Consider the following 27428-nt stretch of genomic DNA (forward strand, 5'->3'; position numbering starts at 1 on the left):
TACTCTGTACAATTGTACTGTTTATAGAGTAACGCTGTTTCGCCTTACAAAGCCCTTCTCTGCTGTCTACATCACCACTTGTACTCGCTCTGTCAGTACTGGACACAGGCTTGTTGTCCACTCTGGTTGATTGTTGGATGGTATTTTTTTATGTGATTTCAATACATAAATCCTGAGTAAAATCTCTGGAAGACCCCTGTCCGGCTGGACATGTCTGTCCTGTAAATATAGATTGACTCTGTCTATATTTTATTCTCGCGATATTGCTTTTGTTTGGGACCGCTGTTGTTTTTCAAAAGTATGCTCCCCATGGTCCCTGCAGACTAAATTTGGGGTCCCTTGTTGTTATTAAATGCATTATTTCTGCAACACGCATACATAGAGGAGTATGCCTCAGAATTGTTTTTGTGCAGGAAGGTGCCCCTTCCTGCACACATACAATCCTCCTTACAACTCAGGCACCCTTGCACTATGGTGCAAGGGTGCCTACATTGGCGCTAGGCAGCCAGAACTGCACCAGTTCAGGTACAAAGGCAGGAATGTGTCATTTTCTTTTGAATGTGGTGTATTCCTGCCCTTTCCCTATCATGCACAACTTTATTATAATTCTTCCCCTCAGTGTTTAAGTGAACTTGGAGCTGAGCACCAACTGTTTCTCTAAGGATTTTGCTTATGAAGGGTAAGTGAGTGATGAGATGGTATCTATAGACATCACTAGTAACTAGCGTGGTTGTCCTAAGGATTGGGAAGATTATACTTGTGATTTATAGCTTGTGGGAAGATGCCTTGGGAGAAGAATACATTGAATATTTTGAGGAGGGGTGAGAGAGCTTCTCTGAAGTCACCGTTAATGAAGGATGAGCTTAAGACATCATCATTAAAGGAAGTGGCTTTAGGAAGGTGAGTATGTAGGCAAGATCTGCAAGACATAGGACTTTAATGGATGACCATTGTGGGATGATACGAAAAGGGATGAGTCTAAGTGGAGAGCAAGTTCGGTGTTGAAAATGTGCTGCTGGACTTATCTTCTTACAGAGGAAGAGGTTGATGGCCTTTCACTTGTCTGTGGTTTGTGGATTAGTAAGGCCAGGCCCCAATATGATGCAGGCATGTATTGCCTCACACTGAGGAAAATGTTACTCCCAAAATGGTGAACTTTGAGAAGGGAGCAGACACCCCAACATTTTGGCATTCATTGGAATGAGACAGAGTCTGATCAGCGTAGCATGAAGTAGAAAATATGAGATCTCCCACGTGACCCTTAGGCCAAATGTATTGGGACAGACTTTAGATGGGAGTGGGTCAAAACTTGTGATGTATTCTAATGGAAGACAATGGATCACTTATTGACACATCAAAGGGTGATATGTTCCATGGTATGGCCAGTACACATGTGAAAAATGCTTTCAGCTGTGTTAATTGGCCTCATTATATGATGTAGAAGCTGCAATGCACCAGAGTGGGAGAGGGATTGGCTAGTGCGGTTTTAGCCAAGAAAGACATGTTCATGAGGAGAAAACAGTTTGAGGTCCCTCAAGTCAAGGCAATACATCGTGTATGCTTAAGTATTCCATTTTAAAATTTTTAGTTGCCAAACCCAACCATTACACCTCAAAAGGATTTAGGGATTCAAGCTCTCCTGTCAAATTCTATGGTACCATCTTGCAATCCATTTGCCTATGGCACAATGTAAGCAATGGGATCCTTCTTCCTGTGGCATAAGGTATGGGGCAAGTTTAGTTACAGCTTACATCTACCACTCCCTATCACATGCATGCCTGCATGTGAATTTGTTTATCCTATTACATCATTTGATAATGGAGCTGCAGTCCTGGTGGTTGCAGCGTACACAGTGCTACCGCTCAACCCCAGCATTCTCATCCAGGAATGCAAAGATGAACTTGGCAATATCATGCATTATCACCATACACATTCTCTTCAAGTAGGTGTTTCTGACATTTAACTGCATCATACACCTTCAGCATACTCCGAAACGATCTGGAAACAAGGCTGAGAGGCACAAACAATCTCACCAAGATATGCTGTTTGTTCCAGTAAAGAAAAGAAGACAAAGTGTATTTTCTATTCCTAAATATTAAGAAAATAGCGGCTATTTGCTACCTTTAAATGTTTTGTGAAGGGTCATCTTCAGTATATGTATGTATGAATGTATATGTAGAGAGCTACATGAGCGATGGGGGTGCAATGTCCAGCAGAGAACAAGGCAAGCCAGGTATTGGAAGGTCTTGTATCAAATTAATATTATAATTCCTTTAAGAAGAAAGGATAATGTAAGCAGTAGTAATTTAAATGATTCTCACACTTGTTGGCGACCCCTGTATGTACCAGTGAATTTGAGTGAGTGGTATCAGGCTACAGGAGCAAGCAGCACTCATAGGTGTTGCCAATGAGGAAGCTCTGTGGACCACCAAGCTGCCTAAATTGTCATGACTGACGGGATACAGACATCAGATCTTGCAGGAGTTACCTTCAACCCAAAAGGAAATTCCTCCAACCCAAAGGCCTTCACCTCAAAACGAAAGGCTGGATATGTTGATCTGACTAGTCCTATTGAGCCACTAGCAGGTAGATTGCCCATTACGCCCATCTTTGGGAGGTCTACCCTGACACGCACAATGGTAAAGTAGTGCCAGACCTAGACCAGATGATTTCTTGATTAGCCAGCAAGTGGGTGACTTGTCGCATGTCACCAATTAGGGCCACCAAGTGCATTGGTGACTCCTGGACTGGAGATCGGGAGAAAATCTTCTTGTCAGGAGATAGGAATATAGAATGTGTGGCTTTGCACCAATGAAGATATGTAACAGAGCTATTTAACAGAATCTTTCCCAAAGACATTTTCAGAAGCCTTGGACATCCTTGTCAAGAGCTTTAGGCATAGTCCTACAATTAGGTAAAACCGACAGTGCTATATGGGTAATTCACCTCCCATGCTTGTGCGCTGTAGCTGAGGGTTCACTATTCACCAAGCTAACACCCAGAGCAGACTAAGGAGACTTCTAGGTTTATAATGCCAGGGAGGGAGGAGCTACCACCATCTGTAATGGAAGGAAATAAACGGTGTTACTTCACCAGTAATGTATGATCCACTAGCGTCTTAGAGAGTGAAGGATAGTATACATTTGTATGCGTTCTTGGGAAATAATGTTATACTAGGCTTTTCAGACTGCTATAGCTGTTCACCATTATTTTAACACTGCTAGAAAAGGAGCTGGAAAATACATTTATCAGAGTATGACCCCCTGCCAGTCTTCTATAGGCCTTATTATGAGATCCACCCTGTAATCCTGATAGTAACAGGAGCTACTGGAATATTTAAGATTGTTATGTTATGTTATGTGTATTTGTAAAGTGCATTGTCACTTGCAGGTGTATCCTGGTGCTGACAAGTTATTGAGTTTTACACAGTTACTTCAAAGCAACCTAAATATCTGTTTGAAAACAAGCATTTACAATGCAATGGTCTCGGCATCATTAAAGGTAGAGCTATTGGCATTGCTCATGACATTTCTTTTTTTTTCTTTAAATCATAAATAAATGGCATTGTCATTTACATTGTCAATACACACCACTCTGCACTCAACTGCACTCACCTGCACTGCACTGCACTCACCTGCACTGCACTCACCTGCACTGCACTGCACTCAACTGCACTCACCTGCACTGCACTCACCTGCACTGCACTCACCTGCACTGCACTGCACTCACCTGCACTGCACTCACCTGCACTGCACTCGCCTGCACTGCACTGCACTCACCTGCACTGCACTCACCTGCACTCACCTGCACTGCACTCACCTGCACTGCACTGCACTCACCTGCACTGCACTGCACTCACCTGCACTGCACTCACCTGCACTCACCTGCACTGCACTCACCTGCACTGCACTCACCTGCACTGCACTCAACTGCACTCACCTGCACTGCACTCACCTGCACTGCACTGCACTCACCTGCACTGCACTCACCTGCACTGCACTGCACTCACCTGCACTGCACTCACCTGCACTGCACTGCACTGCACTCACCTGCACTCACCTGCACTGCACTCACCTGCACTGCACTGCACTCACCTGCACTGCACTACACTCACCTGCACTGCACTCACCTGCACTGCACTCACCTGCACTGCACTCACCTGCACTGCACTGCACTCACCTGCACTGCACTCACCTGCACTGCACTCACCTGCACTGCACTCACCTGCACTGCACTCACCTGCACTGCACTGCACTCACCTGCAAGGCACTCACCTGCACTGCACTCACCTGCACTGCACTCACCTGCACGCCACTGCACTGCACTGCACTCACCTGCATGCCACTGCACTGCACTCACCTGCACTGCACTCACCTGCACTCCACTGCACTGCACTCACCTGCACTGCACTCACCTGCACTGCACTGCACTCACCTGCACTGCACTGCACTCACCTGCACTGCACTCACCTGCACTGCACTCACCTGCACTGCACTCACCTGCACTGCACTCACCTGCACTGCACTCACCTGCACTGCACTCACCTGCACTGCACTCACCTGCACTGCACTGCACTCACCTGCACTGCACTCACCTGCACTGCACTGCACTCACCTGCACTGCACTCACCTGCACTGCACTCCACTGCACTGCACTCACCTGCACTGCACTCACCTGCACTGCACTCACCTGCACTCACCTGCACTGCACTCCACTGCACTGCACTCACCTACACTGCACTCACCAGCACTGCACTGCACTCACCTGCACTGCACTGCACTCCACTGCACTCACCTGCACTGCACTCACCTGCACTCACCTGCACTGCACTCACCTGCACTGCACTCACCTGCACTGCACTGCACTCACCTGCACTGCACTGCACTCCACTGCACTCCACTCCACTGCACTCACCTGCACTGCACTGCACTCCACTGCACTCCACTCCACTCCACTGCACTCACCTGCACTGCACTCACCTGCACTGCAATCACCTGCACTGCACTCACCTGCACTGCACTCACCTGCACTGCACTGCACTCACCTGCACTGCACTCACCTGCACTGCACGCACTGCACTCACCTGCACTGCACACACTGCACTCACCTGCACTGCACTCACCTGCACTGCACTCACCTGCACTGCACTCACCTGCACTGCACTCACCTGCACTCACCTGCACTCCACTGCACTGCACTCACCTGCACTGCACTGCACTCACCTGCACTGCACTGCACCCCACTGCACTCACCTGCACTGCACTGCACTGCACTCACCTGCACTGCACTCACCTGCACTGCACTGCACTCACCTGCACTGCACTCACCTGCACTGCACTCACCTGCACTGCACTGCACTCACCTGCACTGCACTGCACTCACCTGCACTGCACTCACCTGCACTGCACTCACCTGCACTGCACTCACCTGCACTGCACTCACCTGCACTGCACTGCACCGCACTCACCTGCACTGCACTGCACTGCACTCACATGCACTGCACTCACCTGCATTGCACTGCACTCACCTGCACTGCCCTGCACTGCACTGCACTCACCTGCACTGCACTGCACTCACCTGCACTGCACTCACCTGCAATGCACTGCACTCACCTGCACTGCACTCACCAGCACTGCACTGCACTCACCTGCACTGCACTCACCTGCACTGCACTCACCTGTACTGCACTCACCTGCACTGCACTCACCTGCACTGCACTGCACTCACCTGTACTGCACTCACCTGCACTGCACTCACCTGCACTGCACTGCACTCACCTGCACTCACCTGCACTGCACTGCACATACCTGCACTGCACTCTGCACTCACTACTCTGCACTCTGCACTCACTACTCTGCACTCTGCACTCACTACTCTGCACTCTGCACTCACTACTCTGCACTCTGCACTCACTACTCTGCACTCTGCACTCACTACTCACTACTCTGCACTCACTACTCTGCACTCACTACTCACTACTCTGCACTCACTACTCTGCACTCACTACTCACTACTCTGCACTCACTACTCACTACTCTGCACTCACTACTCTGCACTCACTACTCACTACTCTGCACTCACTACTCACTACTCTGCACTCACTACTCACTACTCTGCACTCACTACTCTGCACTCACTACTCTGCACTCACTACTCACTACTCTGCACTCACTACTCTGCACTCACTACTCTGCACTCACTACTCACTACTCTGCACTCACTACTCACTACTCTGCACTCACTACTCTGCACTCACTACTCTGCACTCACTACTCACTCCTCTGCACTCACTCCTCTGCACTCACTCCTCTGCACTCACTCCTCTGCACTCACTACTCTGCACTCACTACTCTGCACTCACTACTCTGCACTCACTACTCTGCACTCACTACTCACTACTCTGCACTCACTACTCACTACTCTGCACTCACTACTCTGCACTCACTACTCTGCACTCACTACTCTGCACTCACTACTCTGCACTCACTACTCTGCACTCACTACTCTGCACTCACTACTCACTACTCTGCACTCACTACTCTGCACTCACTACTCTGCACTCACTACTCACTACTCTGCACTCGCTACTCACTACTCTGCACTCACTACTCACTACTCTGCACTCACTACTCTGCACTCACTACTCACTACTCTGCACTCACTACTCACTACTCTGCACTCACTACTCACTACTCTGCACTCACTACTCACTACTCTGCACTCACTTCTCACTACTCTGCACTCACTACTCACTACTCTGCACTCACTACTCTGCACTCACTCCTCTGCACTCACTACTCTGCACTCACTACTCTGCACTCACTCCTCTGCACTCACTCCTCTGCACTCACTCCTCTGCACTCACTCCTCTGCACTCACTCCTCTGCACTCACTCCTCTGCACTCACTCACTCTGCACTCACTCCTCTGCACTCACTCCTCTGCACTCACTCCTCTGCACTCACTCCTCTGCACACTCACTCTGCACACTCACTCTGCACACTCACTCTGCACTCACTACTCTGCACTCACTACTCTGCACTCACTACTCTGCACTCACTACTCTGCACTCACTACTCTGCACTCACTACTCTGCACTCACTACTCACTACTCTGCACTCACTACTCTGCACTCACTACTCTGCACTCACTACTCACTACTCACTACTCTGCACTCACTACTCTGCACTCACTACTCTGCACTCACTACTCACTACTCTGCACTCACTACTCTGCACTCACTACTCTGCACTCACTACTCTGCACTCACTACTCACTACTCTGCACTCGCTACTCACTACTCTGCACTCACTACTCACTACTCTGCACTCACTACTCTGCACTCACTACTCACTACTCTGCACTCACTACTCACTACTCTGCACTCACTACTCACTACTCTGCACTCACTACTCTGCACTCACTACTCACTACTCTGCACTCACTACTCACTACTCTGCACTCACTACTCACTACTCTGCACTCACTACTCACTACTCTGCACTCACTACTCACTACTCTGCACTCACTACTCTGCACTCACTCCTCTGCACTCACTCCTCTGCACTCACTCCTCTGCACACTCACTCCTCTGCACACTCACTCCTCTGCACACTCACTCTGCACACTCACTCTGCACACTCACTCTGCACACTCACTCTGCACACTCACTCTGCACACTCACTCTGCACTCACTACTCTGCACTCACTACTCTGCACTCACTACTCACTACTCTGCACTCACTACTCTGCACTCACTACTCTGCACTCACTACTCTGCACTCACTACACCCCACTGCACTCACCTGCACTGCACTCACTACTCTGCACTCACTACTCACTACTCTGCACTCACTACTCTGCACTCACTACTCTGCACTCACTACTCTGCACTCACTACTCTGCACTCACTACTCTGCACTCACTACTCACTACTCACTACTCTGCACTCACTACTCACTACTCTGCACTCACTACTCACTACTCTGCACTCACTACTCACTACTCTGCACTCACTACTCACTACTCACTACTCTGCACTCACTACTCTGCACTCACTACTCTGCACTCACTACTCTGCACTCACTACTCTGCACTCACTACTCTGCACTCACTACTCTGCACTCACTACTCACTACTCTGCACTCACTACTCACTACTCTGCACTCACTACTCACTACTCTGCACTCACTACTCACTACTCTGCACTCACTACTCACTACTCTGCACTCACTACTCACTACTCACTACTCTGCACTCACTACTCTGCACTCACTACTCTGCACTCACTACTCTGCACTCACTACTCTGCACTCACTACTCTGCACTCACTACTCACTACTCTGCACTCAGTACTCACTACTCTGCACTCACTACTCTGCACTCACTACTCTGCACTCACTACTCACTACTCTGCACTCACTACTCACTACTCTGCACTCACTACTCACTATTCTGCACTCACTACTCACTACTCTGCACTCACTCCTCTGCACTCACTCCTCTGCACTCACTCACTCTGCACACTCACTCACTCTGCACACTCACTCTGCACTCACTACTCTGCACTCACTACTCTGCACTCACTACTCACTACTCTGCACTCACTACTCTGCACTCACTACTCTGCACTCACTACTCTGCGCACTCACTACTCTGCACACTCACTACTCTGCACTCACTACTCTGCACTCACTACTCTGCACTCACTACTCTGCACTCACTACTCGGCACTCACTACTCTGCACTCACTACTCTGCACTCACTACTCTGCAAACTCACTCTGCACTGTGCACACCGCTGATATCATGGAATCTTCCACCACACTTTCTAAAACTCTATAGTCCGAAGCATTATAGGCACAGAACCAAAAGAAGGGTAGACATTGCTTAAAATAATCTTATTGTATTTATGAGAAGCAAAAGCGAGACTGTGAAATGTGCTGAATATCAGTTTGTTACGAATCAACAGAGTGGAGTTAGAGAACCAAGAAATAGTAATTTAGAATCCGGGTTAGAAGGAGTAGTAATCACAAGCTGAGGATCAACGGGCGCGAAACAGCGTGGTGGGCGCGCAGGAGACGCAGCGTGAGCGTGCACATCAGCTGAAGATCGCCAGAGAAGACACCGAGTCTGCCTGCTGCCGTGACTGACCCGCTGCAGAGGGACAGAGCCCGGTGAGTGGGGGTAGAGGGGGGGGGCGGCAGAGAGGGAGTGGGCAGAGAGGGAGGGTGTGTGTGTGTGCGTGTGTGTGTGCGTGCGTGTGTCTGTCTGTGTCTGTCTGGTGTGTGCCTGCCTGCCTGCCTTTGTGTGTGCGCGTCCACAGACCCTGGTCGGCTCGTGCACCGCTCTGTACTCCCTTGCGAGCTTACATGGCGACAATAGTTCTCGTTGCCGAGACCTAAACAGGGAAAACACTCAGAAACACATATTCCTGCCATTCAGTTCCCAAAAATATTTAATAGTCATTATTTTCCATTCTGGGAATTACTAGTAATTGTGATTCTGAGGCAGTCAAAATACCAGTGATTTTTCTGGGTAATTCATTATGAGTCCCTTCGATTCTTCTCTGATGGAGATTCACATGGAGAAGATCCTTGACTCTGAACCAGAATGTTCTGCCTGATGATCTGCTTTCAATACAGGATTTGGGTTCATTCAAGTTCAGTATAGCAACAAACACGCCACACAAGGAGGAGTGTCATTAGAGGAGATGACATAACAGTGCACTATTGGGGAAACCAGAGTTACACTAATACACAGTATCGACCAATCGAATCCATCTTTAGAAACTAATCAAACTAGGGCTTCAACATTGTTATGAAGGGGCTGCAAGACTTTTAATAACACCATTCCTTGACACTGATGAAACCTTTTTACTAACTGTATGGTAGATCATTTGTAAAGCATTATTAACTCAATTTAAAATTAGAAGGAAATGACAGAAAGAAGCATTAAGGAAAAACTTAAAAACTACATTTCAAGAGACAGCCTAAATTCGTTTTGTAGTCTGGAAATACAAGAGCGACTGAAATGTCCATGCGAACATGGGTATCAAATCTAAACTTAGAACTTGCGTTCTCAAGAAACTCTTTTTGGAGAAACACAATTCTATAAGACAGTATGCAAAGGCATAAAGGGCCTGAATGCTGAATTAACATCAAGGTCGAAGAAATGGGCGCAAGGGTGGACTTAAAAATCCAACACCAGTCCAACAACGCGCGCCCCCTAATGCAAGTCGTTGTGGGTTAAAGGAACGCTTTGATAACATTGCAGTAGGGTAGTGACTGCTTTGAGAAGGCAGGTCGTTGTTGTGACTACGGGGTAAAGGATGGCCTTCTACTCATGGACTTTACTACAGTAGCAGGTAAAATAGATCGAAATCAGATATGAGATGCTGGGAAATAATTCAAGCCGCATGGAGTGTCAACCCCGCAAAGGGTTACTTTAAGTGGGGCAACAACGTTTCAAGTCAGTTCATGTGAAACACAAAGACATTCATACATGGGGACACTCAGACCACTCTTCAAAACCACACCAACTATGCATCTACTAATGTTATCTATAGTATTTGGTGCCCATGTAACATGATATATAGGATAAACATTCAACAATTCAAACCCAAGATTGGCCAACATAGAAACTATCCGCTACGCAATTCAAACTACCCCCGTGGTTCAGAACTATTTAGCAAAGCAGCATACAGCCCTGAAGTGGCAGGTAACTTGGAAAGGCCCTACCATCTCACAGAGGTGGAGCTACATTGCACACTCTCCAAAGGCTTGAGTGCATGTTGATCGATAAGTGCAACTCAATAAGAAACAGACTCAACACCATGGAGGAGTGGGCCAAATAAATTGCCCTAATGAATTGCATTTGGCTCTTATTACATGAGTGACAAAACCAGACTGTAATTCAAAATGAACCAGCATCCTTGCCCAACCCCCATCTGCTCTCGCTTTGTACCTTCACTAAGCCATCAAGACAGTTGCACTTTCTTCCATTAAAATGAGGTGGATAATTGGCCTCTTTTCAACCTCCCAGTCTGTTTCAAGACATTGAAAGCCAACATATATGTGCATTTTGTGAGGGTTTTTATATTTCATATTTTGTATAGTTCTTACTTGTGTTGTATCTCCTGGAGCAAATGGCAAACCTTGGTATTCCCTTAATCGTGGAATCGTGGAATTTTTAATACTTATGTATTTTGTGCTTTTTTGTAGCAAAGGGGTGATTCTCCCAGTGGCGTATTTTATTCAGTGAGATTCGACGGTGAATCGCAAATTTCCCAACTTAAAAACAATATTCCAAAGGATGAAGGAGGTGAGATGACCAAGGCTTTGAATACACTGTTCCCACAAGGGACAGGTTCAATACTGATTTTCTGTCTAAGTGCCTGATAAAAAAAAAAGTTAAAAGCTTTTGGTCAAATAAGCACGAAGAGGAAATCCAACAAAAAGGCACTGAAGATCCAACTCGGGGCCCCGGGGCCCAACTCTCATGACGAGAATGCATTTATTTGGGGGATGTCACACCCCAACACCACTGACAGCTTTTTGCCTCCCTTCGTTGAGACAGATGCGGCCAAGTCTTTGCCACAGTGGCAATGAGCTCTCTTAATATCCACACATGCCACCAGCGTAGCTAGGGGGGGGGGGCGGTCTGCCCCAGGCGGCACTATTTTCGGTCAGCAGTCACGTGGCACTGATGACCCATGACGGCAGCCTTTAAAATTTATTTTGGGACACTGACGTCAGTGTCCCCAAATAAATGATAAAGGCCGCCTTCATGGGTCATCAGTGCCCCTACAGTGAGCGATGTACAGTGCACCCCCACACACACTTGTGGCTGTGACTTGTGCAAAAAACGCGAGACGGGCGAAATCGGCTGCGGCCCCCACATAATGCGTTTCAGGCGGGAAACAGTGGGTTGGCTGGTTGGGTGCGGCTGAGACGACGGCGTTGCCCCTGTGCCGCCTGTGATCAAGTTGCCGAGGCCGGGAGGCCTAACGGTTTGTTAAAATACCAGTGATTTTTGTGGGTAATTCATTACGTGTCCCTCCGATTCTGCTCTGATGGAGGTTCACATGGAGAAGTTCCTTGACTCTGAACCAGAATGTTCTGCCTGATGATCTGCTTGCACAGCAGGATTTGGTTTCATTCAAGTTCAGGCTAGCAACAAACACGCCACACAAGGAGGAGTGTCATTAGAGGAGATTAAATAATAGTGCTCTATTGGGGAAACCAAAGTTACACTAACACACAGTATCGACCAATCGAATCCATCTTTAGAAACTAATCAAACTAGGGCTTCAACATTGTTATGAAGGGGCTGCAAGACTTTTTAACAACACCATCCCTGGACACTCATGAAACCTTTTTACTAACTGTATGGTAGATCATTTGTAACGCATTATTAAATTAATTTAAAATTAAAAGGAAATGGCAGAAAGAAGCATTAGGGAAAACTAAAAAACTACATTTCAAGAGACAGCCTTAACTCGTTTTGTAGTCTGGAAATACAAGAGCGACTGAAAGGTCCATGCGAACATGGGTATCAAATCTAAACTTGGAGCATGCGTTCTCATGAAACTCATTTGGAGAAACACAATTCTATCAGACAATATGCAAAGGCATACAGGGCCTAAATGCTGAATTAACATCAAGGTCGAAGAAATGGGCGAAAGGGTGGATTTAAAAATCCAACACCAGTCCAACAACGTGCCCCTCTAATGCAAGTCGTTTTGGGTTAAAGGAACACTTGATAACATTGCCGCAGCGCTCGAGGGTGAGCACAGTGAGATTACTTACCTGCCACGGACTCGCTGTCCCAGGGGGCCGCTGACCACACCCGCACCTGGCTGCTTATTCAAAAGGACCTCGCCGCTCCCAGCTACCGCGGGAGCCGCAGCGCTCAAGAGTGAGCACAGTGAGATTACTTACCTGCCACGGACTCCCTGTCCCAGGGGGCCGCTGACCACACCCGCACCTGGCTGCTGATTCAAAAGGACCTCGCCGCTCCCGCTACCGCGGTAGCCGCAGCGCTCGAGGGTGAGCACAGTGAGATTACTTACCTGCCACGGACTCGCTGTCCCAGGGGGCCGCTGACCACGCCCGCACCTGGCTGCTGATTCAAAAGGACCTCCTCACTTCCGTCCCGCGGGATGCGCGCGGGCACGCGCCGGGCGAAGCTCGGGCCAAGGGCGGCCCGTAGCCCGGAATGGACCGGGCCCACTCTCTAACGCCCACAGGAAACCGTGAGTACTGACTGCCCCTCACCTCATTCCCAGTTAACATGGCAGCCCGTAGGGGTATGAAACCCACACCTACAGGGCATGTAGCTGGGACATTGGACCAATTTATAACGAGGGCATCATCAGTGTTAGAACGAGAGATTGCCATGACAGAACGCCATACCGTAGCGGAGGGGTCGCCTGGGAACATAAATACCCCCTCTACTAATGCACCGAGTACGGAGGACTTGATTAACCAACCCTCATCTGGTCGGGTATCCCACAAGGCGATTGTACACCCAGAGCGCCCCATAATTTCTCCTGACCTCAGTACTATCAATGAAGGTGCAGTTCCTAAGCGGAAGTGGGCGGGTGCACCACTCCGGGGGAGAAAACCAAAACAGTCCAAACACAATAATTGTACCGAGACTCCTATTGTAGAGCAAGGCGAGCAAAACGAGTCTCTGATTCCGCCACCGAGCCCCCCTGAGAGATGATCTGCTTCTGCATCGATAAGTATTTCTATCACAGACTTGATGGTGGGAAAATTGAGTTCGATCTTGGCAACATTCATACAGCCCTTGGAGCAAAGACTAAAATCAATTGAAAAAAAGCTGGCGAAAATGGAGGATTTATTTGTGTCAAACATGGCCCAAGTAAAAGAACTTTCTACTGGTAAATCCCAAGCACAAGCTCCAATTGGTGTAGTGGAGGCCCCGCCACTACACCCCAAGCCTTTAACCGCTTGTCCTCCCAACCCACTGTTTGCAACTATTATCCAACGATCCAGTGAAAGCCTAAGCAGTACTGCGCGAACTTCCGCTGGTAAAGTTCAAGTCCAGAGAAGGTAAAATCTCCGGGCAGTGTCCCTACAAATCAAACAAGGGTTAACCATCGCTCCTTGGAATCACCACGCATTGATCTACCGCCTGAGAGTGTTCCCTACGTGGTCGTTCTCACTGGGGTCCCCAAGCTGGCCCCTAACAGACTCGAATCATTTAGGGAACCTAAAAACAAAACAACTCATTGGTTGAACACATATAGACCTTTGCCAAATAGTGTTCAAAGTAAGATTCTGTTTGTTAGAAGAGTTGGGTGGTTGGGTCCAAAACCGAAAGACATGGTCAGGGATTGTGTTGTAATAAATTTCCAGAACAGTAGGGTAACTAACTACGTGTGTAGTAGCCGTTTTGATAGCTCCGGCACAACTATCAAAACCCTAAAGCTAAGCTACTTCTATCCACCAGTTAACCCACACTATTCTTATCATGTCAGGAATCTGGATCACTGGCACTTACAAGAAGACACCCGATGTTATGAAGAGGGCGTGCGGGGATGGAGGGGGAGCGATGATGTCTTGGGCTTTCCAGTTAACAACAGGTTTAGCATATTGGACCAGGTTGATTGACCACAAATGTCCCCTATCTCTGAAGTATTACCCTTATCAGAAGATCATGGGATGGAAAGACAAGGGGGGACGGTAGGTTCTTTGGATCTGGCACCCTCCATTGAAGAATGTTTCCATGACGGGGGAAAATCGCCCCCACCCATGAGGGAGACAGTTGTTACCCCACAAATATTCCAAAATACCGCTCCACCTGTCCAAAGTATGTCCTTATATCCAGCTCTGGGGGATCCAATAGCTCGGGTTTCCAGGATAACCCGGAATGCAGGCTGTCTCCTCAAAATGAGACCCTAAATTTTTTATCCTGGAACATAGCGGGACTTGCTGCCAACTTAGAAATTCCCGATTGGTGCGCCTATGTAGACCTGCATGGGATTTGCCTATTCCAGGAAACTTGGGCTCTTAATCCCACTCATAGAATGGGTTATGTTACCTATATGGAGCCAGCTATAAAGGGCCCTAGAGGCAGACCATCGGGGGCTGTGCATATGGGTAGGTGCCCACCTTGGGTTTACGATAAAAAGAATAGATACCAACAGTCCCTATCTGACATGTATTTTACTATCACATATTAAAACACCTAAACTGGCACTCATCAATATTTACTCGCGGCCAGTTCGATCGGGAGGCACCTCCCAGACTTTAGATTCCCTGATCACTTTACTACACTCCCTCCCGGGCGATGTCGCACTGCTGATAGGTGGTGACTTTAATTGTCACTACGAACCTCTCAATGGTGTTTCCCTAATTACAACGGAAGAGGACGAAATTTGGCTAGTCCCGCCCCCGAATATCTATCCAGCTAAACATTGGACAGCGCTGGCACTCCAGTTAACTTTCCTTACTTATTCTTTTTCTATTAGAGCGTGTAATGGGCGATTCCAGGGGGATAGCCCAGGGCAGACACTTTCAGAGGAATGGGGCATACCTCCATAATTGATTATTTTATGGCTAGTATTTCTTTGTGGCCCAAAATCCTCAATTTGTACATAACTAGTCGCACGGAAAGTGACCATAACCCCCTGGTTATAGAGATGAATTTCCACCTGACCAACAAGGGCAGTGAATCCCCCAAACCAGTGATATGAGAATAATCCACGGAGGATGGAGAATTCGATGGGCAAACATGAAACTGTCCAACGAAAACATGGCCAAAATGTACTCGAGTTTAATCCCCCTGTTAGAAAGGGCAAATTTAATTACTGCTCTCCCTTTTGAAAATGGTGTGGGAAGGGATCTTTTTGGAATACACAAGGAACTAACCGCACTATTGGTGGACTGTTTTTATAAAACCTCCCCCATTAAACCTAGAATGCAGGGCGGAAAGAACCCTTGGTTTAATGGGGGATGCAGGGAAGCGAAGTGCGCACTGCTCTCGGCACTGAAACAAGGCATGCTGGTTGCAGCAACCTAAGCCAGGCGGGCATATAAGCAAATAATTTTTAATGCAAAATCAAAGTGGGAAGCAGAAAGATAGCACGCCATCAGATCTGCACTCGTGGCAAAAGATACAAGGACCTTCTGGAATCTCGTTCATACCGGGAAACCAGAAGGCAAGACCACGATTGATCCAAACATCCCAGAAGAATCTTGGTCTCTACATTTTAAAGAGCTCTACTCTATCCCCCCTACATTAAGAAGTGAGGCCCCTCTAACCCTTCTGGCCCCGGATCCCATGTGGTGCATTCCACTTTTCTCCTTGGCTGAGGTTCAAACCGCTGTACATAGCCTGCAACCTAATAAAGCCCCCGGGGCTGGATAGGATCCCGGGAGACCTCTTCAAAGAGGAACCGATAGTCTGGGTCCTTTAGCTTTGATTAATATATAATGCAATTTTGCAGGGCCTACCTCTCCCAGGTACTTGGTTGGGGGCGGAGATAATACCCATTTATAAGAAGGGCTCTCCGCTTGAACCATCAAACTATAGGCCTATTAGCCTTATCGATGTGAGCCAGAAAATCTATGCTAGGCTTCTTCTACGACGATTACAGGACTGGATCGATGATAATAATATTCTGACCCCGCTACAAGCGGGCTTTAGGGCCAAAACGTCCACAACTGACCAACTATTTCGGCTTCAGGTTCTCCACTGGAAGCATGTTGATTTGGACGGGGGAAGTTTATATCTAACTTTCATGGACCTGAAGTCGGCATTCGATATGGTGGACCGGAACCAGCTTTGGACCATCTTATTAGCTTTGGGGGTTCCACCATACTTATGCTATCAAATCAAACTTCTCCATGAAGGCACTTTTGCCATAGTACATTTTGGAAAGTACGGTCAATTAACGGGGCCGTTTCCGGTTGAGAAGGGAATCAGGCAGGGTTGTGTGCTCGCCCAACCCTCTTTTCCCTCTTCCTCAATGGGCTTATAGAAGATCTTCTTACCATTAAAGACATTGATTCCCCAAAACTGGCCTCCCAGAAATTTCCCGCATTAATGTTTGAGGATGACACCCTGCTGCTTTCTAAATCCCCAATGGGCATGCAGCGGGTGTTGAACCAGTTCATTAACTTTTGTAATAAAAGAAACCTGGTGGTTAACATCGACAAGACCAAGTACATGGGGGCAGATTTACAATAACTGGCGCTTCCCCAGGGATGCTCCAGTTATTGTGCGCCGCAGCTCCCGAACCCATGGGGCGCCGCATTTACAATGCAGCGCACCATGGGCCAAAAACGGCACAGATGCGTCACGCATCTGTGCCATAAAGGCGGCACATTGCTGGAGTTACGTCGCAAGCGCGGCGCAGCTCCAGCAATGCTCTGGGGGCCCTATCTGTCCAATGCTGCGTCAAGCCATACGTCTGCTTCAAGCAGGCGCAGGGTTTTGACGCAGAATTGGCCTAAAAGTGCCTCCGTGAAATCTTGTAGATTTCACGCAGGCACTTTTGCGAGGCGCACCTGCCCCGGAAAGCCCACCCTGCGCCAGAACGCCCACATGTGGCGCAGGGCTTTACAACGTGACGCATCTGCCTAGATGCGTCACGTTGTAAATGGGTCACAGGGATGTGCCACGTTTACGCCGCCGTTGCGTGACGCAACAGCGGCGTAAACGTGGCGCAAGTCCGATATAAATCTGCCCCATGGTATTTAATGCTAGTACCACTAATTGTCCCCATCCTACGATGGAAGGTAGACCCCTGGAAAGGGTCCCCATTTTTGACTATTTAGGTCTAACTCTAAATAACAGAATGGGGTGGGCCCACAAATTGCCAAGGCCAATCCAAGATTAACCCAGACCGCAGGGGAGATTTTAAAAGCTCAAACAAACTGTACCCAAAAAAATAGTTAGTGCCCCACTTGAAATATTTAAAGTTCAAGCTAGGTCATCATCCCTTTATTGGGCGGAACTTTGGGGGCACCTATCATCCTCCGAGTTATCCATTACAGAAAACAACTTTATTAGGCAAATTCTATCCTTGCCAAGAAACACCCCGCTTGTCCCGCTAAGGTTGGATTTAAACATCAGCCCTAGTGCAGATGCCATCGCCTCACGCCCACTCCTTTATTGGAGGAGGCTGTGGAGTACTCCTGAGCTGGCGAGCTATAAGGAGGAACTAAAGGTGGTGTTGGCCTCCCTAGGTGTAGGCAGGATTCCATGGCTATCCTTCGTTAGGCAGTCCTTTACTTTAATTGGACATGAAAGTTTATGGTCAAATCCTGAGGCCTCCTGCTCAGCTATATCTAAGAAAACTTTGTCTAACCGCATAAAAGACTTTAATCTTAGGAAGACATATTGTTCCGTTATACCTACAAGTCTTACTGATGTCTTCCTGGACCATAAGTCACACTATAGCTTCGTAGATAGATGTAATTCAACCCACCCTAGCGAAGAAGCTGTATCTTCAATTTAGATATGGAACACTGCCTCTAAATTCATTGACCGATAGGTGGATGGGGGGTCCTGCACGCCCTTGCCCAGGCTGTAGAACAGCAGACGAAACCCTTCTTCGCGTCACCCTCTTCTGTCCGGCCTATGGCACTATCCGGAGAAAGTGGATAATTCAGTTGTGCAACAACTTGCGTATAAAGAATTATCTCGCTTTCTTCAGGATTTTGAAATCCGACACTAACCCAGTGATAGTGGCTGCTGTAGCTAAGTTTATGTTCTCAATGTGGATTACTCAAAGGAAATTGCTCAGTTAAAATTGGAACATATTGCACTCTGTTTAACTGTAGAGACGTGGGGAATGAAGGAGATCAGCAAGGGATATTTTTTTTAACTTTTTTAACATTTGTAGACTAATTTAAACTTTTATAGTTTTAAAATACTGTCTCTTCCCACTCCGATGATTTAAGACGATGTATTTTAGACATGAATTGATATTGAAACACTATTGAAATAAACTGTATATGTATATGTATGTGCTTTTATGGTTAAAACTAACCGAAATAAAGTTTTTTGAACTTGAACTTGATAACATTGCAGTAGGGTAGTGACTGCTTTAAGAAGGCAAGTCGTTGTTGTGACTACGGGGTAAAGGATGCCCTTCTACTCATGGACTTTACTACAGTAGCAGGTAAAATAGACAGAAATCAGATATGAGATGCTGGGAAATAATTCTAGCCGCATGGGGTGTCAACCCTGCAAATGGTTACTTTTTGTGGGGCAACTGTGTTTCATGTCAGTACATGTGAAACACAAAGACATTCATACGTGGTGACATTCAGAACACTCTTCAAAACCACACTAACTGTGCATCTACTAATGTTATCTATAGTATTTGGTGCCCATGTAACATGATATATAGGACAAACATCCCAACAATTCAAACCCAAGATTGGCTAACATAGAAACTATCCGCTACGTAATTCAAACTAACCCCCTGGTTCAGAACTATTTAGCAAAGCAGCATACATCCCTGAAGTGGCAGGTAACTTGGAAAGGCCCTACTATCTCCCAGAGGTGGAGCTACATCGCAAACGCTCCAAAGGCTTGAGTGCAAGTTGATCGATAAGTGCAACTCAATAAGAAACAGACTCAACACCATGGAGGAGTGGGCAAATAAATTGCCCTAATGAATTGCATTTGGCTTTTATTACATTAGTGACAAATCCAGACTGTAATTCAAAATGAACCAGCATTCCTTGCCCAACCCCCATCTGCTCTCGCTTTGTACCTTCACTAAGCCATCAAGACAGTTGCACTTTCTTCCATAAAAATGAGGTGGATAATTGGCCTCTTTTCAACCTCCCAGTCTGTTTCAAGACATTGAAAGCCAACATATGTGTGCATTTTGTGAGGGTTTTTATATTTCATATTTTGTATAGTTCTTACTTGTGTTGTATCTCCTGGAGCAAATGGCAAACCTTGGTATTCCCTTAATCTTGCCACTGCTCTAGCTTTCCCTAGCTAGTTACAATACAGCCACCAGCAACTGCTGTCCGTTAGACCTGCTTATCTGCTCTATAGTGATTGTGTATATGTATTTGTACTTTGTTTAGTGCAATTTTTAATACTTATGTATTTTGTGCTCTTTTGTAGCAAAGGGGTGATTCTCCCAGTGGCGTATTTTATTCAGTGAGATTCGGCGGTGAATCGCAAATTTCCCAACTTAAAATCAATATGCCAAAGGATGAAGGGGGTGAGATGACCAAGGCTTTGAATACCCTGTTCCCACGAGGGGCAGCTTCAATACTGATTTTCTGTCTAAGTGCCTGATAAAAAAAAAGTTAAAAGCTTTTGGTCAAATAAGCACGAAGAGGAAATCCAACAAAAAGGCACTGAAGATCCAACTCAGGTCACCGGGGCCCAACTCTCATGACGAGAATGCATTTATTTGGGGATTGTTACACCCCAAACACCACTGACAGCTTTTTGCCTCCCTTCGTTGAGACAGCTGCGGCCAAGTCTTTGCCACAGTGGCAATCACCTATCCATTGTGCTCTCTTAATATCCACAAATGCCACCGGCGTAGCTAGGGGGGAGGGGTGGGGGGGACGGGTGGGGCGGTCTGCCCCAGGCGGCACTATTTTTGGGGCGGCAGCCACGTGGCACTGATGACCCATGACGGCGGCCTTTATAATTTATTTGGGGACACTGACAGACTGTCAGTGTCCCCAAATTAATTATAAAGGCTGCCGTCATGGGTCATCAGTGCCCCTACAGTGCACCCCCACACACACTTGCGGCTGTGACTTGTGCAAAAAACGCGAGACAGGCGCAGTGGGCTGCGGCCCCCACGTAATGCGTTTCAGGCGGGAAACAGTGGATTGGCTGGCTGGGTGTGGCTGAGACGTTGCCCCTGTGCAGCCTGTGATCGAGTTGCCGAGGCCGGGAGGCCTAACTGTTTGTTAATTGCGATTATGGGGCCAGCGAGATGGAAGTGGATGGCTGCAGACCCTGGTGAGGCATCCTGCTCTGGGGTGGGCGATCCGGAGCGGGTGCGGAGGCAGTGCCGCTGCCTAGCCAGTGAGGTGAGTGAGGCTAAGGGACATGCCGTAGTGGGGCACCAGGGATCTGGTGTCAGTGCCTGTGTGCGGCTGAGCGCCTGGAAGATTGTGGCAAATTACTAGCACTGAAATCCAGCCTACAAGAGCCGCACTACTGGCTGGTGGTGCAGCGACTCTGGATCTGGACTGTGCTGCCTGGCTGCCCTCCCGGGTCTGGATTACCTTGGGGGGGCCTTGTGCTGTGATCACACGTGTGCCGTAGCCGCGACATATCCCTTGGGGTGAGAAGGTGCAGTGATTTGCGACATGCATTGAAGTGTGGGAACGTGTTTGTCTGAGGCCTTCTACCCAAGGATACATATTTTTTGCCTGCCGTCTGAGTGTGCATGTGGCAGCCTATCTCGCTACGGTGCAGGGTCTGGAGTCAGGGCATGCTGCGATAGCAGGATGTGGTTTCAGTATCCTGCCAAGTTCCAACAGACTTGGGCCCCCAGGAAATGTTGCTGCCAGCCGAGCTTGACTGTACCCACTAACCTCAACACCAGGACATTTCAGGGAAGCCCTGGGCATCAGGCCGCCGCTCAGAGTTGTTAAACTTTGCGCTTTCTGTGAAGATTGCTGCAGGCTTCCCTCGTCTACAAGAGCAGGGCCTCCCTCCTTTTCCCTATAGTTTGTGTTGCTTCAACAGCCAAGGTAGCAATCGTTTGGCTTTTCTTTTAATATCAACAGTATTGTTTGTTTCTACTGTTGTGGGGCAGGTGCCCGGTGCACATAGCGTGCGCCAGGTTTCCCTCTCCCGACTGTATTTCAGTTTACTTTTACATCAGGCAGTGGAGAAGTCTGTGTGCTTTGTGCTTACTTTTCTTTTCTAGCTCCATCTGCAAGTCAGAAGTACGCTACCATGGTTCATGTTCTCCTTTCTCTTTGCTCAGGAAGCAATTTAAATGTCAAGATAACCCTCGGGAATAATATTCCTGCTGGAGCCAGATACCCGTTTTGTCTAGTGGCAGTTTCACCCATCATCAAGTAGCGCAGATGGTCAATGTGCCTGCTGCAAAGAACGTGTGGCAAGCTCAGGGGGTTACTGCTCTTGTCACAGAGATCCTTTTGTTACTTGAAGTTTATGTTACAATCCTAATATAACATATATACATATGAAACGCTATAAATGAGCTGCATCTAAACTGCATGGTATAGGTTAGAAATTAATTCCCCCCCCCCCAGGTTCTCATTATCCCAATGTTGCTAACAGGGTTAGGTGGGGTAGAAATACATTCTTTTTAATAAAACCAACCACGGTGGTACGTTTAAAATCCTGCGTTTGTGCCTCTCTGGACCACACACTCTTAAAATATACTGCCTGCTAATAAGGGTGAGGTGTGATTACTACAACTTGTAGCGTAGAGCATGATTGTGGGGGTTATTCCCAGCTAGGGATACAGCCGGATGCAAAGAGGGAGTCTGGCTGGGAATGGATCTTACGTTTAGCTTTAGGATTATTACTGCTCAGTGTCTCCGCACTCATAGCGCCTTGAGACCCTATGGGTGAGTAGTGCGCTATATAAATGCCCGAACTTGAACTTGAACTTGTCTCGAAGTGTCTTTTTGAAATAATGCAGCATAGACATCTAGGTTATGTGTACCTCAGTCAGCCTCTTCTCCTGAGGCTTGACCCCCCATCATGCCTCATTGTATTGTAATGTAATTACTTAGACTAGCCATGCAACTTACTTTCAGCCTCAGGTTAATGTAGCTGGTGGAGCTGTGCGCAGTGCTGTAATCAACTAATTGATTTTTATTAAACTGCTCAATATGTCTTTTGAAATAAATAGCATCATTATGCATAGCTGCCTAGGTTTCAGATTGCTATGTGTGACATTTTTAGAATTTCAGTGTATTATGAGTGACATTTCAACAACTGTGAGTGACACTTTCGCGTGAGCAAAATCAAGCAATGAAGATGATGGAAACTTATAAGAATAATAAATTACACCCATTTGAGCAACACGAAACTATAAAAAGATCTAAAACGGCTGGAAAGTACAAGAAATGGATGGGCACGCACATAGCTAGGGGTCACAACCCAGGCTGGAAGGTACTGGGAATGAGGTTAAAAATACATGATAACGGGGTGGAGTAATGCAGTATGTCAAACGTTATGACGTAAAGCATGCCAAGAATGTCAGAACACAAAAGCAGTGTGGGATTTCGCTAAGTCACTAGGCCTTGTGAGAAATGAACTTCTATATATCAATAACAAGCTGGAGGTTTTTGGCGCGATAGAGCCAAGCTACACGGTTGACTTCATTGGGGGCTCCGGAGCAAATATGTCCTTTTTTCCAAGCTCCCCTCTCCCCCTCCCGCTATCGGCCATGGGCGGCAATCTGAGGGATAGCCCCGGGTGCCAGAAGCTCTAGCTACGCCACTGACAAATGCTGACTCTTCAGCTCATCACATGCCCCTCTCACACACGGGTTAATCTTCCAGAGGCTGACAGAGAAGCGCGTTCATTGTGAGACACTCTGTTAACCCCGCCCACTTACACACCCATTGTCATTGCCACACCTCCACCACAAGGATGCTATGACCCGATGCGTGGTCTGTATGAATACATAACTGCCAACTCACGCTGTGCCACCTTCTGTCACATGATTTCAGCTCCTTTCACACGGTCACCCACTGAGGAGCGGAAATCACACAGTGGCAGGGAAAACAAAATGAAAACCACTCTAAGCAGTGGAATTCCAGCTGTATGCGGCCAATGTCCAGGCACTGCCGGCAGAGGTAAGAGCGGTGGGGCGGTGAAGCAGTGGATCGGTGGAGCGGGACAGGGTAAGGTGGGCAGTGTAGGGGAGCAGTTGACAGACGACGGGATAGGTAACATTAAATTAAAAAAAAGAATAAGACCACTTTGTTTGCGCTCGCCACATCGCTGACTCAGTAATGCGACGAGCACAAGGTAAGTGTATTTTTTTTTTAAATTTAATTTACTTTTACTTATCCCGTGGTCTGTTGACTTACCCAGCACCCCACCCAGCTGCTCTCACCTGTGCCAGCCGTGCCCGTCGATGTCCAACAAAAGGTGTGAAAACACCCTAAGACTTCGGTGACAGCCTTGATGCACCTTTGTTTTGATTTTTTCGAGAGGGGGGCTTGGGAAGTGACAGAGTACCACTTAGATGGCGCTTGGCACCAGGCCCGCCAGCTCCAAAGTCCCACCCCCTCCTCTCACGGTGAAGTTAGTTTGTAAGCTGGCAGGTATGTAAATAGATCTCACGCATGATACAGTAGATCTCTCTTGATTGAAGTTAATCAATTCTACGATCTGGAGTTCGCCAGTACCGCTGCATTTCACTGGTTGCAATTGGTAAAACACTCACAGGATAGGCACATCCTACTGAGCGCAATTTCATGTGTTGTGAGCAGACTTATCCATGACAGACTTCTTCTATCTGATAAGTAATGTGTTAACTCTGATAGGGGTTACAACTCTATTTAACTCTACTTTCTTGTTTGGCTTTACTGTGTATTTGTTTACTTATTAAGATATACAGCTTGGCGCAGTGCTAAAAATGTGTACAAATTGCATTGTAAGCATTTTTAGTGCTGTTGTGATGCTGGTCCTCATTATAACTAAGGGGCAAATAATGGACACTTATCTTTACGAATCGCTACATTTGCTGTAAACACTAGGGGGCTGATTTACAAGGCCCTTGCGCCGCAAGTGCATCACGTTGCGAGACGCACCGGTGGCACAGCCTGCTAAGTGATATTTACAAGAACAGGTAAAGTCACTCTGCGTGACTTAACCTGTGCTTGTAAATATTGCCCATGTTCAAGCAACACTTTGCGTGTTAGGGGCGTGACATGGGTGTTGCTGTGGGTGTTCCCACGCAACACCCATGTCCACTGATGCATTTACAGATTTACGAAAAATCGTAAATCTGGAAATGCGTCCGAATGCTATGCCACCCTAGGGTTGGCAAGCGAGTTCAACGAGGAGAAATGTTTTAATTTCTTCTCGTCTTTTTCCTCTTTCAATTCATGGGGCATTCCATAACATACATTGGAAGAGGAAATCACCTCAATTGATTCGTTTTGTGCAGGAAGGTGCCCCTTCCTGCACAAAAAACAATCTCCCCACGATGCAGGCATCCTTGCACCATAGGGAAAGGGCGCCGGCACATGGAAAAGGTTCTCTGTAATGGGCTGAAAGTATGACATTGTTCTGCATGCTGTCCATCAATTGTTCATTTTGCAACAGTTTATGTGCCAGCCCAGGAGGGAGCACAGAGATGCAACATATTGTTGTAAATATGTCGCTTCCCTGTGCTTCAAAACGAATGCAGCGAGGAGCAGCAAAATGACTTGCATCACCGCGCTGCATTAGTTTATGTAGATCTGCCCCTAGGTACGCCCTGCAATTTTACGCTGATATATTTCAACATGCTAAAAACTCTGCTGATATGTACTTGGGATAACATGCAGTAAATTTTGATACATGTTGAATTAAGTTCAATAAATTTAAATTCTCCATGCTATTCCCTATTTTTCCAGAGGAAAACTCGAAATGATTTTGTCTTTAAGCCTACCACCAGCTTTTAGATGCTAATAGCAAAGGCAAACCAAGACAATGCAGCAAAAAAGTATAAATGTGTACCAAAATAATTCGGTGTGTTATCCCGTATTTTTCCACAAAAGCACCCGGAAAAAAATTGGTATTTATTTACGCCATCTCACAATGTTTCTTTGAGTATTTTATAGATTGTGAAAATCGATATTGATTACCTTTTCTGCTGCTGCTTTGACTGCCTTCTCTAAAACGTCGATATTTTTGTTCATCACCTTCAAAGCCTCGGAGGGAGTGACAGGCGTTTCTGTGGCATCTGGCAGTACAACAGCATGTTCATACACTGCTGCAATGTACCTGTCCGTGGTAAGCCCTTTATTGACAAAAAGAGAAAAAAATAAAAATAAAATATTAGACAAAAAGGCGGCCATCGCAAGGACCGAAGTTAGACTTCCGAGAGCAACTCGGAACCTTTGAAACTACTGATTGCGGTTGTATGCGATGGAAGGTATTGCACAATAGCAAAAGTGGACTATAGGTCATACCATTTGCCTTACTTATGCAATCAACCGCAACATGTCTTGCGACATCTGAAACAAACAGTTTTGATGACGTTTTGACACCCACTTTCTTTGTTTTCTACTAAAGTCTTGGTTCCCATAAGCCTTGAATCCCAAAGTTCTTCATTGTCAGCATACTGCTACTTGATGAAACACGTAAAACGAAGCTATTTTAAAAAGAGAGGAATTAATGTCAGTTTCGTATTCTTCTACGCCGCCTACTTTTATTTTACCACATCCTGATTATACCAATTCTCGATACGTGTTTATTTCGTAATACATTGTTTCAAAAAGATAACATTCAGTGTGTGTTTGTGTGTCCAGCTCTTTTGTGACAGAAAAACGAGCCACACACAATTCAGGAAATAATCTCTGTTTATTGTATTAAACAGATTCAGCAGATTAACGTACCCAAGCGTTTTAGTCCCTCTGAACCTTCATCATGGGTTGATGCCAGAGAGTCCCACATCACTGTTTATAGCGATTGTGAACATTTCTTTCATTTCTATTTCTCATGCACAGGGATTTGTAGTTTCGAGTGTTTGAAAATGCTCCATCTGAAAGATTAAACATGTGAGATTTAAATTTAAGTGAAAGTGCAAAAAAGTTCTCTATAGAGTCGCACTTGGTTCAATGCATTTTCTCATTTTATGTGTAAATGTTAGTTCAAATTCATGAATTTATATAGTTTCGAACAAAACCAATATTATGTTTTTTGTTATATTTGTCCAATCTTTTTTTCGTTATTTTTAAACCATACAAGATTTTCTGCTCACAAGGGCATCAGATTTAGGGCCATGTGTATCATTCGAAATTGCGATTGCAATTTAGCTAAGTGGGATGTATGAATGGAAAAAAGCCTAGCAAAATAAGGAATCGCAAATTTGCGACTCCCTATTTTGCGATTGCATTACAGGAATCTCAAATTGCCATTCCTTAAATGCAATGTAAGAGGCCCAGAAAAAGTGCAATTTGGCCTTTAGGAGTCGCAAATTACCACCAACTTCAAGTTGGTGGTAATTTGCGATTTCTTTGAAAAATTTACTTTTTAAAAAAATGTCAAAGTGCCATGTGGCGCACATACATGCCCTTAGGGCATATACATGCCCTTAGGGCATATATGTGTGCCACATGCACATTTCAGGGATGCAACAGGGTGTCCTTTTGTCACCCTGGCACCCTTGAAATTATATTCTCAATTTACGATTCCCTAATTGAGAATCGCAAATTGAGAATGTATTCCCATTCATCCCTATGGGCCTCTAGGC

General features: G+C 46.7%; 1 protein-coding gene across 1 annotated transcript in view; it reads right to left on the bottom strand.

Annotated features, from left to right (window-relative positions):
- VNN1 (vanin 1) overlaps positions 1-26159 on the bottom strand; it is a 312746-nt gene extending 286587 nt beyond the window's left edge. The window contains exon 1 of the mRNA XM_078649224.1: positions 25819-26159. Coding sequence (XP_078505350.1) covers positions 25819-26031 — 213 coding nt within the window. The 5' untranslated portion in view covers positions 26032-26159. The remainder of the gene's footprint in view (positions 1-25818) is intronic.
- Between the last annotated feature and the right edge of the window lie 1269 nt (positions 26160-27428).

Source organism: Lissotriton helveticus, chromosome 6, assembly GCF_964261635.1.
Source record: "Lissotriton helveticus chromosome 6, aLisHel1.1, whole genome shotgun sequence".
NCBI classification, from domain to species: domain Eukaryota; kingdom Metazoa; phylum Chordata; class Amphibia; order Caudata; family Salamandridae; genus Lissotriton; species Lissotriton helveticus.